Source organism: Mastomys coucha, unplaced genomic scaffold, assembly GCF_008632895.1.
Source record: "Mastomys coucha isolate ucsf_1 unplaced genomic scaffold, UCSF_Mcou_1 pScaffold22, whole genome shotgun sequence".
Lineage (NCBI taxonomy): Eukaryota > Metazoa > Chordata > Mammalia > Rodentia > Muridae > Mastomys > Mastomys coucha.
This window is the reverse complement of record NW_022196905.1, coordinates 205,782,687-205,800,534: the sequence shown is the minus strand read 5'-3', so window position 1 is coordinate 205,800,534 and position 17,848 is coordinate 205,782,687. Positions and strand designations below refer to the sequence as shown.

The window sequence follows — 17,848 nt, the reverse complement described above, 5'->3', positions numbered from 1 at the left end:
GAGGGGGAGGAGGGGGAGGAGGAGGAGGAGCAGGATTGGAAGATCGTAGAAGCTCCTATTGTGTTCAAGGTTATAATGGCAATGTTGTCTGAGTTCCAGACACTCTTGTCTCCTAGCTTTTAAAGTCTTCCTGTCCTTTCTTCTGTGATATCCTCATATCCCCATGCCTTGACATGGTGGTGGGTAAGATGTTTCATTTATGGCTATGTGTTCATCAGTCTTTAATCCTTGAACTTCGATCAGATATGATTTTCTGTGTTAACCATTTCTTTTGAGATTGGGCTTTATAATGAGCAGGATGGCCTAACATTCTGTTTCCAGCTGCCTCCTTTTCCTAGCTTCTGCCACAAAGGTTTTTTTTTCCCCTCTGTCAGTCACTGTGAGGATGTGGTCCAGCTTCTGCAAGTAAAAGTCATAATGGTTGGGGTCCCACACTGTGCCTGGCAGTGTTGCTGCAGACCACAGCACTACTGTTCTCTGGCTCCCCGATCCTTTCCACCTACCCTCCCTTGACCTGCTGAGTCTCTAAGTTGGTCATCTCTCCCACCGGAAGGAAGCATGTGGGCAGTTCTCTGAAATGAAGAAGAGTTGTTAATTTCTCATTTTGTCTAGTTTCTTTCCTTGTTGGAGCAAATTGACATCTTCTCAAATCATGCTGGGTAGTTCCAGGTTTCTTTTTAGAATGATGAAAATGTGCTGGCCCTAGATAGAGACAAGTATAGGATAATCTGAACAAACTAAACGTTTCTGAGTTATATGATTTCAGGAAAAAAAAAGAGAGGGAATATCATAGTATATTAATTATTTCTAATAATAAAAAAATGAAAATATCCAAAAATATAAATTCTTTCTTATTTCCATAACTAATTGCTACGCACACTCCTCTACTCCAGTCACATCCAAAATATCGGGGATAAAATCCTGATAAAGGATAAGAGGCAATAAGATTCCAAAAGGAGTTCTGTGCCTCCTGGATTTCAGACAGTCGCTGGTATCCCCTAACTCAGACGTGTTCCAGATTAGTCTTTCTAATCATCAACATGGCCTCATATTTAGGCATAAATGTACCCCAAGTAATGATTCATAAATGGCTAAGAATGGGCACTGTTTTCTGGCCAGCACAATGTTTCCAACTATCCTAGTTTAATACCAAGCATCCATAGCTTGCAATTTCTCTCGAAGTATCTGCCTCGCCAGAGCTAGCAACAGAGGTCGAGTACATTCCTTAGGGCAATAGATAGTTTACAATAGTTAGAAATGTTTTACATACTAGAGAGTAATGAAGGGTTTCCCTCACTCAAGGACATTAGCTAAAAGTGTTAGGTCAGAACTCCCCACTGCTTGCCCCCAGCTAGACCCAGAGAATTAGCAGGAAATGCTAGATTGAAACCTCCTGGTCATTGCCTTCAGCAGGATCAGAGAATTAGCCTAGGAATATCAAAATGCCTCAACAGGGAGAGTTCCACTCCTCTTCCTCCTGCTTCACACCTAGCTATCAGACCCTGCTGACCTTGGTGTGGGGGTCACTTGCCTATGTGACTTCAGTCTTGCGTCCCCTGCTGTAAACCCCACCTGCCTACGTGACTCTTGACATCTGCCCTGTTTGCTGTATGGTATTTAAGCCTGATTCTCACCTTGCACAAATACATTCAGATTCACCACACCCTTGTGTCTTGAGTTTGTTTTTCATCCGTCAACTTATTGCCCATCTGACCAGAATTCTCATCCCGTGGAAATTGGGTTCCCCACAATGAACCCGGTCCGCGGCAACTAATTACAAAGCAAAGGGGACGTGAGGCTATTATGTAGACAGACTATCTTGTGAATTGCATGGATATGCATCACCTGGGCAGCAGTGGCACAATCTTTTAATCCTAGCACTTGGGAGGCAGAGGCAGGCTCATCTCTGAGTTCCAGGCCAGCCTGGTCTACAGAGTGAGTTCCCGAACAGCCAGGGCTACACAGAGAAACCCTGTCTTGAAAAGCCTCCCACCCCCCAAAAATGCCCCTTTGCTTAGGAGGTGGAACATCTGGAGGCAGAAAGTATTCTGGGAGAGATCCAAGAGTGGGAAGATCTGTGAGGAGACAGATACATGGTACTTGAGTATAGGTAACCAGCCACATGGCAGAATGTAGGTTAAAATAATTCAGTTATTGTAGTTATGAACTAGTCCTAGCTATATAGCCAAAGTATTTTTAAGTATATTTTAAGACCGAGTCTTATTTCTGAGAACATGGGGCTGAGAGGAAGAACCAGGCCTCAACTTCTACAAAATTATATTGACAACACAGACCTGTAATAACACATAATAATTTTATTTATTTATTTGCTTATTTTTACATTGGAAAAGATGGGCAATAAAGCTTAAATCATGACCTACTGGCTACTCTTCTAGGATACTTGAATTTGATTCCCAGCACTCTCATGACAGCTCACAATCCTCTGTAACACTAGTTCCAGGGGAATCTGTCACCCCCTTCTGACCTCTTCAGGTACTACACACACATGGTACATAGACATATGTAAACAAAACAGTCATGCACATAAAACCATTTTTTTTTTAATTTTAAAAAATAAAATTTGGACAATATTGCTGGGTGTCAAGGTAGGTATATGATGTTATCAGATACACAGCCTCAGGGTTCTATAGTTGTTGGTTTGATTTGGTTTTTTGCCTTGAGTTAAATACTGTTCATTCTTATTTACCAGTTTTAGCTAATAACCTTTTTCCTTTCCCTCCTAGGTAAGATTCAAGATTCTAGAATCTATTGGGCATCCGTTACTGTCCTGTACTCAAAGATGCCAAGTTCCAAGCCTTTGGGCTAGAATATGAGACTTTGTAGGATAATATTCTCTCTCATTCCCAACCACACAAAAAAGATTAATATTAATTAAGTTTCAAAGAACCAAAGCCACACTGGGAAAAAAAAATGTTCTCAGAAGATTACTAAAGCCCCGCCTAGGAAACTAGAAAGCTAGATCTGAGAAAACAAGAGAACAATAGAAATGGACAAATATTTATAATAACACTCTTGTGTGGAAGAGATTCATGTCTCATTTCTGTAGCTGGACCTAAATGACCATGGCTAAGAGTTTGTCTCAGTTACTGAAGGTTAGCTGTAAAAGATACTTTTAAAAATGTTTCTGAGATCATTCAAGGTTGTCGAAGAGCTGAGCCTGGTAACACAGGCCTGTAATCCTAGTTATTTTGGAGACTGAGGCAGGAAGATCAAAAGTTCAAGTCCAGGCCAGCCTACGCTGGTGTACAAGTTGAAATCTAGCCTAAGTAACTCAATGAAAATCTTGTCTCCAAATTTTTGTTCACAAAAGGACTAGGGATATAGCTCACAGGTAAAGTATTTGCATGAATGAGGCTCTAGATTCAATCACGATTACCACAAAAATGAAAAGGAGGAGGGAGAAAAAGAGGAGAAAGAGAAATAAGATGAAGAAGAGGAGAATTACAAGAGAATGATGATAATAGTGATAGAGAGGACATTATTTGTCAATAGGGTCTGTATGGATTAAAAACTGGGATGGCAGGTGTCTTGGTTAGGATGTTACTGCTGTGAACAGGCACCATGGCCAAGGCAACTCTAATAAATTTCAACATTTAAATGGGGCTGGCTTACTGGTTCAGAGTTTCAGTCCATTATCATTAAGGCAGGATGAATGGCAGCATCCAGGCAGGCATGGTGCCCGAGGAGCTGAGAGTTCTACCTCTTGTTCTGAAGGTAAACAGGGGAAGACTGGCTTCCAGGCTGCTAGGAGAAGGGTCTTAAACCCCACACCCACAGTGGCACACTTCCTCTGACAGGACTACACCTCCTAATAGTGCCATTCCCAGGGACAAGCATATTCAAACCACAACAGAGGGAGAGGCAGAAGTCGTGGGACTCAGTGGCTAACCAACCTGCTTGAATTTGAATCCTGGTGGCCATGTTATCTAACATCCTGTGCTTTGGTTTCCTTTTCTGTGACATGAGGAAAATAATACTTTATTTGATGCTTGTATGATAGGTGTTATAAACATGGGAGTGCTTTATATAAAACAAAAAAAAAGAACAATGAGGAAGTAAACCCATTTAAGAAATTTGAATATGTCTATATGTCCACCTCTATCTATCTATCTATCTATCTATCTGTCTGTCTGTCTGTCTGTCTGTCTGTCAATCTATCTATCTATCTATCTATCTATCTATCTATCTATCTATCTATCTATCTATCTACATATACTCGCACAAATACACAGACAAAAGATTTATTATAGGACCAACTTATAGGAGAATATCTTTTCCACAGTTTGTATATAATATGGTCATTTATTCCTTCTTCATTCCAGTGCATTACAAACACACATTTCTAAACAATGTGTGGCATATGCTCAGATCCTAACACAAAGATACTAACTAAAATGGTTCTCTTCTGAATGGAGTCTGGAAAAATGATCAGTTCACCCTAATAAGATAAGTTCTCATGTTTATTCATTGAGTGCTGTATGTTTATTGGTGAATTATGAGAACCTAGTTAAAAATATATAGAAACTATAGAAGAATTTAAGCCACATTTGTAATCAAATCCTTGATTTCTGAACAATAACTACCCTGGCACTAAAGAAAATCCTGCGGGGTGCCCATGACCACACTGAATTGTAACAATAGTACAGGAGGACATGTTTCCAAAACCTTAGTCTCTCTGTTGACATTTGCCATGTGAGGAATTGTGATTTTTTTTTTTTTTGCTTATTTTTCCTATATTGAAAATTCCTGCAAGACATCCTTTTTAGGGCTGACTGATCCAAGGTCTTTCACCCTCTGAATAATGTTGGGCTGTGTGTGTCTCTATTTTTTCCATCTGTTGCAGATAGAAGCTTCTCTGATGATGGCTGAGGTGGGCATGGATCTGTGGGTATAGCAAAGTGTCGTTAGGAATTATTTTGTCACTATGGTTTTTTGTTTGTTTCCTTGTTTTTGTTTTGTTTGTTTGGTAAGGGTTGTTTGTTTTTGTTTTTGTTGTTTATTTTCAACAAGTAGTATTTGGTTTTAACTTTGCCCATAAGTCCCTAGGTTATCTATTCTCTGGTTCTGACTGAAGAAGTGTCAGGTATGGCTTCCATCATGTGGACTGGGCCTTAAGTCAAATCAGATGTTGGTTGTATACCCCTATAAGCTTTGTGCCACCATTGTCCTAACATGTCTTACAGGCAGGACACCATTGTGGACTAGAGGGTTTGGGGCCGTTTATGTTTCTCTTTTGGTACCTTCCTGTACCAAAGACATAAGGATGAAAGCTCTTTGTAGGCAATAGCTCAACTTCTCTATGTTCAATGAGTTGTGCAGGTTTTGTCTTCAGCAGTGGGGCTTTGATGTCAGTTTGTAGAGAGAAGCCTATTTGTCTTGGAAATAGCTTGGCTTATTGGGGATTCCCATGGGACCCCTTTAGCCAACAACCGAATTAGCTATAACACTATCTCAGCACTGGAAGCTTCATTTGGTGACAGGAGATGGGCAGTTTGCACTCTATATCCTCCATTATTTGGAGATTTCATTTAGATAGCTTTCATATATGTGTATACTTAAGAAGCTTGTACTGTATTAAGTTTCCACACTACCATATGCCCCTATGCTGTCTCTCTCTGTATTCCCTCCCTTACCTAACTGTCCTTTTCATGTCACGTTTTGCTCCTGTTCTGCTACAAGCGCCCTTCCATCCATCCCTAACTTTTCTATTTCTCTTTCCTAATGAGAGCTATCTGTTCCCTCTTGTCCTTTACTCTATACCTGCCCTCTGTGGTTCTATGAATTGTAGCTTATCACTGGCGTCACAGCCAATATCCCATATAAGCAAATACATACCATTATTTATCTTTCTTGGGTCTGGGTTACTACACTCAGGATGATTTTTCTAGTTCCATCCATTTATCTGCAAATTCCATGATGTCACTTCTTTTAATGGCCTAGTATTATTCTATTGTGTAAATGTACATTTTTTATGCATTTATCAGTTGAGGAACAACTATGTTCCTACCAGTTTCTGTATTTTAGACTAGAGCAACATTGAACACCTCAGAGTAAGTGTCTCTGTGGTTAGAAGTACCCAACAGGGGTAGAGCTAATCTTGAAGTAGATCAATTTCCATCTTCTTAAGGAAGCACCACACGGATTTCATACAACGGTGGTTGTATGAGTCTGTATTCTCACCAGCAACCAATGAGTGTTTCCTTTATGCCGCAGAAGATAGGTATTTTCATTGTAATATATCTAGTTGGAAACAGAGTATAATATGTAACCAAATTTTACTAGGAATATGTGAGATAAAATAGGGGATTAGAATAGCCAGTCAATAGAAAGGAAATGAAATAAAAGTGTATCATCTAATGATTCTCTAAAGTAGACTTCTCTAATTCCATAGTGGATAATAGACACACGTCTATTTCATTCTATTCTTTTCTGAAAAATTTGACATCATTGACGTTATTATCAGGTTAACTTCAAGAAGATGAGAAAAGTGATTTTTTTTTTTTTTAAGAAAAGATCCCAAGAAGACAAGACTGCCCTCAAACTCAGTATGAAGCTGAAGATGACCTTGAACCTCTGACGCCCTACCCCCTTACCTCCACCTCCTCAGTCTTGTGCTCAAAAACATAAAAGAAAGGCCAGGCGTGAAGGAAGCACACACCTTCAATTCTAGCACTGGAGTGGCAGAGGCAGGTGGATCTCTATGAGTTTGAGGCCATCTTGGCCTACATGGTGAGTTCCAGTGAGATCTTGTCTCAAAAAAAGAGACAGAAGCTGGGCAGTGGTGGCATATGCCTTTAATCCCAGCACTTGGGAGGCAGAGGCAGGAGGATTTCTGAGTTTGAGGCCAGCCTGGTCTACAGAGCGAGTTCCAGGACAGCCAGGACCACACAGAGAAACCCTGTCTCGAAAAACCAAAAGAAAATAGAAAAAAGAAAAAAGAAATCCCAGGTTTGAGATGTTTAAAAGGTCATCTTTTTTTTTTTTTTTTTTTTTTTTTTTTTTTTTTGGTTTTTCGAGACAGGGTTTCTCTGTGTAGCCTTGGTTGTCCTGGAACTCGCTCTGTAGACCAGGCTGGCTTTGAACTCAGAAATCCGCCTGCCTCTGCCTCCCAAGTGCTGGGATTAAAGGCGTGTGCCACCACCGCCCGGCTATAAAGGTCATCTTTTTTAATGAATCTTAAAAATTGGCTGTAGAATTGCTTCACTCTCATCCTCTGGTCAACTAAAGGACAACCTTAGCTGTTATTTGATTTCTTACTAACATCAACCCTAAGAAGGTTGATATTTCTTACAAAGCTGATGATGCAAGATCCTAAAAATCTAAAAGTGATTACTGTTTCATTTGGGGGTGGAAATAATGCAGTAGAAGAGAAAATGTTCTTTTGCTAAAGAGGGACAGAGGGAAGAGAATCCAAAAAACCCCTACCATGATGTGAATTCCATGTGACACAGTGGAAAGGAGAAATTTTGCCTTCATTCATTCACTTGTTTTGGAAATTATATGTCTGTATGTATATGGATCTAGGTGTTCATATACATGTGTTGTGTATGTGTGTTCATGAGTGTGTAGATGCAGTTTTGTACTGGGCGAAGGCACATGCATGTGTTTGTGTCTTTATAGACCAAAGGCTGATGTTGAGTCTTTCCTAGTTGCTTTTCATTTCACTGAACCCAGAGCAGGCTGGATCAGTTAATCTAGCTAAGCAGCTTGCCTTAAGAATCTTTGGTCTCCTCCTCCCTGGAACAGTAGGATTACACCAACCCAGTAGTTACGTATATGGGACTAGGGATCCAACCCCAGGCCAACATGCTTGTACAGCAAGTTTTTTATCTTCTGGACCATCTCCTCAGTCCCTGAAACACATTTAAAACACATAATGTTTTAATTACTTGTTGCTGTGAGAAATAATCTGTGGGTCTATCATTATTATAGTCTCTGCCTTAAGAAGCTCTCAAATCTAGAAAAGTAAAGTGTACCAGCCCCCAGTGGTTACAGAATAAACAGTAACTCTCCAGCAAATTGGTAATGGGTATGGTGAAGATATCATATCATGGAAGGCAAGTCTTGAGACAGGAAGAAATGAAGCTCAAGAGAAACACAGAACAGACTCCTCTGAAAAGCTCAAACAGTTTTAATACAGAAAGTGTTTGCCCTTCTAAAAATCACTCACAGGCAACATTGAAACTGTCTTGTTCTTCAAAGGATCTTTTCTGAGGCTAAATCGTAATTACAAGATACATGGAAGTAAATATGTTAATATGACAGGGCTACTCAGTACTCTATGACATAATAGTATATGATTATAAAACTCCACAAGTTATACAGTTTATACAAGTTAGGATGAGCTGGCTACATGAAAGTTTTAGGTAGAGATACCTGTTAGCTAAAGGGTAGATACATTAACATTGTCCCTGTGTCCTTTGCCAGGAAGGGGAAATGGTGAGAGTTAAACACTAGTTACTATGCAGGCACTGCTGTATGGAAAACACATCTTATGTTTCTATACAGTATGAGTTAGAAATGTTCTGAGTCACATGCTTGTGCCAGAAAGTTTGATAGAGCTCAACACTCTTATGCTTATGAACGATGCAAAACCTTTCAATGATCAAGTCCTTTGGGTGCAATTTACCTATCTGCAGCAAGACTAGTTTACATATTAAACTAATTACCCTGAAATGCTTTGGTTGTCAGAGGAATTTTGAAATTAGCGACCCGCTTTGCCACTTCATTCTTGTGGGTGGCCTACCTCCCGGTGATATTCACAGCTGAAAAAACGTGTTCTTTACTTATCTTTATCTTTACCAAGAGTCAATTAGGAGTAACAAGTCCAGTCCCTCTCAAAGAGAGAGAGAGAGAGAGAGAGAGAGAGAGAGAGAGAGAGAGAGAGGGAGGGAGAAAAAAAGATGCTGCTAAATGACTTCAGACTCTCTTTTGGCTCCCGCACATTCTAAAAGGTGACTTTTGTATACTGTTACCCTTGTAACAGACTTAAGATGATGCCTAGCAGGGATCGAAAGTAGTCCAAGGTCTTGGAAATCTCATCTGATCTTGAAAATCCAGTATCTTGACAATATCCAGTGGGTACTGCTTTTGAAGTGAGCTCATGACACTACTACAGAGAAATTCACTCCAATAAATACAATATAAAACGCCTTGTCATATGCATAATTTCAAGCTCACAAAGACAGACAGGCAGGCAGAGACAGACAGACAGACAGACAGACACACACACACACCACACACACACACACACACACACACACACACACACACACACACACAGAGGCAGTCTAGTCAAAACTGTTACCAGAGATAGATTACAAAGTAATCTAGATTTCCAAGTAATCATGGCAACCGTGACAAAAGCAGTAAAACCCAACCCAGGATGTCCCGGACTTTCCAACCCTGCTTCATTCCGTTCCCTGGGAGCACAGGTAAAGAAAGAGAGCGTGCAGTAGTCTGTGCTTGTCTTTCCACAGATAGAGCCTGGGACCGTATGTTCTGAGCAGCTTCAGACTTTTTCATTGTCATTCATACTGATTTTTTTAAATGCGACTGGGCTTGCCTGCTTCAGAGAAGTCTTGGACACGTCGGTATGCATGGTAGACATGGCTATGGTCTCATAGTCATCATCTCGAGACCTGAAGTCACAAAAGTTGAAAAAGAACTGCAAGTCTCTCTGGAAGTTTTTGTTCAGGAATCCATAAAAGATGGGGTTGACACAGGTGGAGATCATGGCCGTGAGGTGGCAGAGCAGAAACAGCAGATTGTGGTTGCAAGTGGCAATGATCTGGTGGTTCCAGTCGAACACAGTGTTGAAGATGGTAAGGGGCAGCCAGCAGACCGCGAAGGCGACCACAATGGAGAGCAACATGATATTGATTCGTTTGGTCTCACTGGACCTGTACTTACTGTCCCTGATCTTGTCCATCATGTTGTTTCTCCTTTTCAAGCGAATGTATATCTATGAAGGAAGCAAAGGATGAGTCCAAGTACAACATGCACCTGGGGAAGTCTATATAAAGGAGGTAAAAAGGGAAACAACTGGGGATGGGGCCAACGGTTTCCTTACCTTGAAGTAGCATATGAATATGAAGCAGAGTGGGCCGAAATACTGCAGCACCAGAAGGAGAGTCGTGTAAGACAGCCTGTGAGAGTCTGACGGAAATTTGTCAAAGCACACATACTTGTCCTTGAATGCGGCAAGTGATACATTTTGGAAAGGCTCGTCAGTCAGAACTTGATAAATCACAAAGGGCAGAGAGGAAGCCACTGCCAGGACCCAAATGACAGTAATCCCTATGTAAGCATGCCTATTGCTTGGTCTCCACCCTCTTGGGTTGATGATTAGCTGATGGCGTTCCACAGCAATGAGAACCAGCGAGAAAATGGACACTGTGATGGAGACACATTGTACAAAGGGATTCAGTTTACACATGGTCTCCCCGAAGACCCAGTGGTCCATCAGCGTGTATACGAAAGTGAACGGGAGACACATGACCGCCACCAGCAAGTCTGAGAAGGAGAGGTTCACGATCAGAATGTTGGTGACATTTCTCATTTCTTTCTGTTTCAGGATGATTATGATCAAAGCCAGGTTTCCAGAGACCCCGAGAATAATCACCGCCCCGTAAGCAAGAGCCAAGGTGAATATCACAGCCAAGGGCAGGTGGCAGTCATCATTTTCAAAAGCCAGGAGTGGAGAATTCTCCGAGGCATTATAGTGAGCTGAGTGATTTTCAACCCGGGAGAACAGAGTGGAATTCATTTTTTACGTTTTGTTGTTACCGACTAGACAAATGGAGAGTTATGGTTCCTCCAAAACTGGTCTAATCTTCAGCTTACTTTTATTCCATATATTTGAATCCATCCACCAAAATAATTCTCAGTTCTTCATTCCCATGAGCTGAGAGTACTCTGTCAATAAAAGAGGCCAGTTGCATTACTAAATTTACTGAGGGCCATCAAAAGAAATTCTATCTTACAGAATTATAAAATTAAGGTACAGAAGTAATAAACAGATTTTAATCTTACCCACAATCAGTACAAAAACCATTTCAAACCTGTAAAGTCCAGATGTAATGTTTTTGAGACACAGTCTCTCTCATGTAGCTGGCCTTGAACTCGCTGTGTTAGCCTAAGATGATCTTAGACATTTGATCTTTCTGTCTCTGACTCATGAGTGATGGGGTTACAGGCACATCTGATTTTATGGCAGTGCTGAGGATTGAACCCAGGGATTCAAACATGCTAGGCTACCAACTTAGCTACATCCCCCAGCTCCCCAGAAATGTTTTTCTTTTTTAAACTGGACTTGCTCACATATTGACTTTCAATAATGGTTTACACATCAGTAAAGTGTTTGTAAATCTCATACCTCCCAACTGTTAGACAAATATTGCCAACGGCAGACTCTCAGACATGGCGAGAATATCCATGTACAGAGAACAGCATAATGTACAGACGGAAACAAGGAACAAAGCAAAACAACATCGAAGAATGTGTAGTGGAAGTGTTAGTGCAGATAGCACGCTGTGGTAACCACTCACTGTGCACTGGCTGCTTTGAAAGGCAGATGCCATTTGACAAAAATCTTCACAAGGAGGTGACCTATCCAACGGAGCATCAAGAAACTTGGCCATCTGTGATATGGCTATTGAAGAACCATGTGATGTTTAATGCCGACCATGCTTCGGATGGTAGAGCTGACTTCTCGTGTTTTAATAGGCAGTCTATAGAGCACATGGACAAGTTTAGTGGCAAGTCTGATGAAATGAGAAATGGGTACAAAGACTGTACATTATTTTAGAAAGATGATGACACCACGAGGAATGAAATTTGAATCAAATGGGAGAAACTACTTGTCATTCGCAGAAGTGCTGGCTACTGCGTGAGGGGCCAGAGAAAGACTTTGCACTGGGTGGGAGATTCTAACTTTAAGACACTGATTTTGATTATCAGGTCAGAAGACTTCAAAGGATTTCTAATGTTTTATCCAAGAAAATCTCCTCTTTCTTCACTCAGTTATGAGTGTCCAATGCCAGGGTGTGGTTTCCATTGTGACCTTAAGTTTTCACCCCATTGTGCAGGGTAAACATACCTTCTCTTACTGACAATAAGCATTACAGACATAAGATCAGAAACTCCTTTAGAGAAAGAAAGAAGAGAGAAATCTCTGATCTCCACTTTACCCTTGCTAAAGAAGCTCAAGATCAAGAATTGACAAATTGGACCTCATAAAATTGCAAAGCTTCTGTAAGGCAAAAGACACTGTCAATAGGACAAAACAGCAACTAACAAATTGGGAAAAGGTCTTTACTAATCCTATATCTGATAGAGGGCTAATATCCAATATACACAAAGAACTCAAGAAGTTAGACTCCAGATAACCAAATAACCCTATTAAAAAATGCGGTACAGAGCTAAACAAAGAATTCTCAACTGATGAATACCAAATGGCTGAGAATCACCTAAAGAAATGTTCAACATCCTTAGTCATCAGGGAAATGCAAATCAAAACAACCCTGAGATTCCACCTCACACCAGTCAGAATGGCTAGGATATAAAACTCAGTGACAGCAGATGTTGGAGAGGTTGTGGAGAAAGAGGAACACTCCTTCATTGCTGGTGGGACTACAAGCTGGTACAACCTCTGGAAATCAGTTTGGCGGTTCCTCTGAAAATTGGACATAGTACTACCAGAGGACCCAGCTATACCACTCCTGGGCATATATCCAGAAGATGTTCCAACATGTAATAAGGACACATGCTCCACTGTGTTCATAGCAGCCTTATTTATAATAGCCAGAAACTGGAAACAACCCAGATGTCCCTCAGCAGAGGAATGGATACAGAAAATGTGATACATCTACACAATGGAGTACTACTCAGCTATTGAAAACAATGAATTTATGAAATTTTTGGGGAAATGGATGGATCTGGAGAATATCATCCTGAGTGAGGTAACACAATCACAAAAGAACACACATGGTATACATTCTCTGATAAGTGGATATTAGCCCAGAAGAGCAGAATACACAAAGTGCAAACCACAAACCACAAGAAACTCAAGAAGAAGGAAGACCAAAGTGTGTATACTTCGCTCCTTCTTAAAAGGGGGAACAAAATACCCATGGAAGGAGTTGCAGAGACTAACTATGGAGCAGAGACTGAAGGAAGGACAATCCAGAGACTGCTCCACCTGGAAATCCTTCCCATTTTCAATCATCAAATCCAGACACTATTGTGGATGCCAGCAAGTGCTGGATGACAGGAGCCTGATATAGCTGCTTCCTGAGAGGTTCTGACAGTACCTGACTAATAGAAAAGTAGATGCTCACAGCCATCCATTGAACTGAGTACAGGGTCCCCAATGAAGGAGCTAGAGATAGGACCCAAGGAGCTGAAGGGTTTGCAACCCCTTAGGACAAACAATGATATGAACTAATTAGTAGCCTCAGAGCTCCCAGGGACTAAAACACCAACCAAAGATTACACATGGTGGGACTAATGGCTCCAGCAGCATATGTATAGCAGAGGATGGCCAAGTCGGTCATCAATGGGAGGAGAGGTCCTTGGCCTGTGAAGGTTCTGTGCCCCAGTGTAGAGGAATGCCAGGGCCAGTAAGCAGGAGGGGGTGGGGTGGTGAGCAGGGAGAGGGGGGAGGGAACAGGAGTTTGTTTTAGTTTTTGTTATTTTATTTATTTATTTATTTATTTATTTATTTATTTATTTATTTATTTATTTTGGAGGGGAACCTGGGAAAGGAGATATTGTAAATAAAGAAAACATCTAATAAAAAAATAAAAAGAAGTTCATAGGATAGGATCTCTCATGCTAATTAGCTATTGTGCCCATGTTAATAGGCTGAATTTTGTCTGTCTTTCTTAGAACAATGAAGAAAATTGTGTGGATTTACCTCTTTTGAAAGAAAAAGGAGAAAATGTGCAGAATTGCACTTGATGTTTAAGTGACACTTCTAATAAGCTTTTCACTTGGCAGTTTTGCTTTCAAGAATATGAGGTCATTTCTATTATGAACCCACAGTTTGGCCTGATAAAACTAAGAGTTACCATCATATAATCAGACTATATAGCATTAAAGCATAGTGGTGGAATGACTTCATGCTGTCTGGTTTTATGTCAGCCTTACATGATAGAGTCATCTGAATGGAGGGAACTTCAACTGAGAAAATGTCTCCATAGAATTGGGCTCTGGGGAACCCTAGAGCATTTTTTTTTAATTAGTGATTAATGGGGAGGGCCCAGGCCATTGTGGTTGGAGCCACTCCTAGGATGGTGGTTCTGGGTCCTATTAGAAAGCAGGCTGTGCAAGCCATGGGGAGCAAGCTAGTAATCAACACTCCTCCATGACCTCTTCATCAGCTCCTGCCTGTTTGAGTTTCCGCCCTGACTTCCTTTGATGATGAACAGTGGAAGAGTAATCCAAATGAGCCCTTTCTTCTCCAACTTGCTCTGGTCATGGTATTTCATCACAGCCATAGAAGCCCTAAGTAGGACATACTTCAAGTGTGGAGAGTGTTAGAATCCATGTCTCACCTGAAATGACTTCTGGGATAGTCTCACATTGTTTTACCCTCAAGAATCCCAAAGCCAGGGCAAGTGTAGGGTGGGAAAGCAAACATAGAAGGAGTGGGTAATGGCTTTACAGCTTGGGGAAGCTCTAACTTCTTTAAGGAAGCCGGGCAAACATAGGGTCATCCTCCTTCAGGGTAATAGTTACACAGTTTTTCATTATTCAAACTAACACTAGCAGGATAGCAAAGTGTATTCTTATTACCTGTGGCTTCTCTTCACGCCCTATCACTGAGCTCTACTGACTGTATGAGCGTATGTGGATTCTTGTGAGGCACAGGAAGTGTGTTCGGTTACCCTACCTCATCCTGGAACTTAACGATGCTCCAGGCTATGTCTTCAACTCTTTAATAGCTGAAATATGATTGTCCCGTTCTAAACAAACAAGCAAACACCGTATCTATCCTTGACTATAATACTTCCGAATCCTGATCCCACATCCCGGTTTTGGGGTGTTATATCCCAACAGCAATTCAAATCTTTCCCCTCATCCAAACCACTTTTAGTCCCCAGCCTTATCAGCCTCTACTGATTTCAGTACAATGCCTTAAGTTAGGCACTGTGAAAACTTCATGGTACCTTGAAAATGTTAGATTTTAGAATTAAAATATCTTGACCACTATAATAGGTACATGATAGGAGTCATGTTTGGTATAAGTCTGTGCTAACATGAATGGCACAATCTATAATTAAATGCAAAACAGATGCCAGTTACAATAGTCATTCTTTTAGGTCAGGCACCTAAGGGAAAACACTGCATTTTGCATATTAAAGATGAACTGTTTTCTGAAGGAACACGTATTTACTTGACACTTGTTTTGGTTTCAGTGGAAAGGAGCAATGACCTTTTCACTGAGTTTCAAGTCTTATGGGCAGAGAAAGAAAAGAAAATAATAAATTAGTAAAAGGCCCAATGTGATAGCCTAGAAAGTGACTGGGATTATTGGGCATTGCAACTTAATCCTGGGTGGTGAACAAAGGCAGCAGAGAACCCTAGATGACAGCAAACCTCCAGGAGTGCAGAGCTAGGAAGCCATGTAGGCTCCCAGGGCTGGCGTCCCTGGTGGGGAAAACAAAACAAAACAAAACAAATAGACCATTTCTAAAGCAAGAGCACAGCCGCTGTGCCAAATGGAGGTAGACAAGAAGGCGCTCACTGGGAAGGCCGAATGAGAAGAAGCTGACAGTGCGAGGGTTCTAATGGAACAGTCTTCTCCTTTAACCCTTAGTCCAGAGGAGCCTTTGGTAAAAACATGCAAAGTTATATGTTTTAACTTTAGTATTTGTAAGGCATTTCCTGCCAAGCCTGATGACTTGAGTTAGCTCCTCACTCCTCACGTGGTGGAAAGAAGGGACTGCCTCCTGCAAGTGGCCCTCTGAGTGAGGAAAGAAGGGACTGCCTCCTACAAGTGGCCCTCTAAGGGCATTGCGGGGGGGGGGGGGGGGGGGGGGGGGGGGGGCATCCCCCACCGCTAAATAAGCAAATAAGTAAAAGATGTCTACCTTAGTCTACCTGCTGCTTGCTTGGAATTTAAAAAGGGAAGGGGAAGTAAGGAGATTCATTAGGAGGCTTTGTAATGATTCAGGGTGAAGGGCATGGGACATAGGGCCACATGTTCTCTTTGGAGAGGAAGAAAGGAGAAATTTTATATAGGGCCTGTTTTGACAACTATAGGAATTCACAAAAACAAGTCATTTTCAATTCATGGGTTATAAAGACTGATCTCTCACAAATAAGTTTAAGTAAACATAATCTATTCTGATACCTGCCAAATCACATTTGATAGATAAGTCCTATGAGAAATATTTCCCTCTAAGTAGATATTTACTTGTTTGGTTTCAGACCCCAGGACACGGGGCTGAGGAGGATATTTTACAAAGCAGATCTGTCCTCCAGGTTCTCCCAGCATCCCCCAGTCCCTACCTGGCATACCCTGTCCCCAAACCTGAACTTTCCAGCCCAGGGGCTGGGCTGCCCTTTCCCCAGAGGCTCTTCCCTATATAATTCGGACCTTTTGGTCTCTACCAGCCTCCACCCCTCTTTTTCTCTTTTTGTGCACGCTCTTTCTTTCTCTTACCTCTGTCTTCTCTCTCCCTTCTCATGGTGAGTTCCATGGAGCCAGTGAACTGGAAACAGCTTCCCAATAAACCTGTCTTTAATATAATCTAATCTGGCTTGAATGGCCTCATTTCACCAGCAGAGCAATAATTCATCACTTATCTATACAGATAATGCAGAGTTCCCTGATTTTGTTAAGTTTTCTAGTTATGGAAAACAGCCCTGTGTTAGATACAAGGAATGTTTTGTTTACCTTAGTAGATCTCTGAGAAAGAGTAAAGGTCAGGAAAGTAGCAGTATTTTCCTGCAGAAAGAATTTGCATCTCACTGTAAAAGAAAACAAGCTGGCGTTTGCTCTTCCATATGTCTTAGATATGTATGTCTTACAACTGTAAGTATTGCAAGAATTAAAGACAAATTTCAGTTCGGCATCCATGGACCTTCCAAGACATTACATACAAGCTGGCAAATTGATTCCCTCTCCCACCCTTCCAGGACAGTTCCTTTTCTTCCTTCTTGGAATGCTGGCCCTTTCTGATCGATGTTTACAGTGCTGTTTCTACCATAAAACACAGCTCTTGAGGCATAACCTGCTGTGTGTGTATGTGTGTGTGTGTGTATGTGTGTGGTTTTCTTTAAATTCTCTCATTTGTTTGGGGGAAAAAAAAGATCAGCCTTGAGATACACAGCAAAAGTTACTGCTAGCTTAGCTAAATGACTTACATAATTCCCTGTTCCTTCCGGGGAATGGGGGAAGGACTTGTTCAACAGATAGCTGTCTATTGACAGTTATAAGGAAACCCTAGGAAATGGTATCGAGGAAGAACCCCCGTCTCTTGGATGGGTAAAGAATTGGGCTTTCTGCAGAAGTAGTCCTCTCTTGTGTGCAAATCACAGAGCACTCCAATTAAAAAGAACAGTGGAAGTGGGAAACACACCTCATCCCCTCTTCCTCTCCCCAGTCCTTCCCAGCCCCTCCCCTCCCCTCTCCTCTCCTGGGTTTTCCTGCTCTAGGTCCTAGAGTCTAGGAATTACCAGAGGGAAATTGGGTACATTCAATCAAAACTCCTGTTTTCACCACCCTTTTCCGTATTGTATAACTATGTGACTCTTCTTGATTACCCCCATTCCTAATCCCCCTGCACACTTGCACGAGCGCGCGCGCGCGCGCGCG

General features: G+C 41.4%; 1 protein-coding gene across 9 annotated transcripts in view; it reads right to left on the bottom strand.

Moving 5' to 3' along the window:
• Positions 1-7,618: 7,618 nt before the first annotated feature.
• The window catches only part of Npy1r (neuropeptide Y receptor Y1), an 11,723-nt gene continuing 1,493 nt past the window's right edge, over positions 7,619-17,848 (bottom strand). For 3 of the 9 annotated variants that reach the window (XM_031339964.1, XM_031339962.1, XM_031339965.1), the window contains exons 3-5: positions 16,928-17,001; positions 10,094-10,938; positions 7,619-9,985 (exon numbers count right to left, since the gene is read on the bottom strand). In XM_031339964.1, coding sequence (XP_031195824.1) covers positions 9,533-9,985; positions 10,094-10,789 — 1,149 coding nt within the window. In that variant the 5' untranslated portion in view covers positions 10,790-10,938; positions 16,928-17,001 and the 3' untranslated portion in view covers positions 7,619-9,532. Of the gene's footprint in view, positions 9,986-10,093; positions 10,939-11,570; positions 11,754-16,927; positions 17,002-17,848 lie in introns of all 9 variants that reach the window. The other 6 variants (XM_031339966.1, XM_031339963.1, XM_031339969.1 and 3 more) reach the window with 5 other exon arrangements.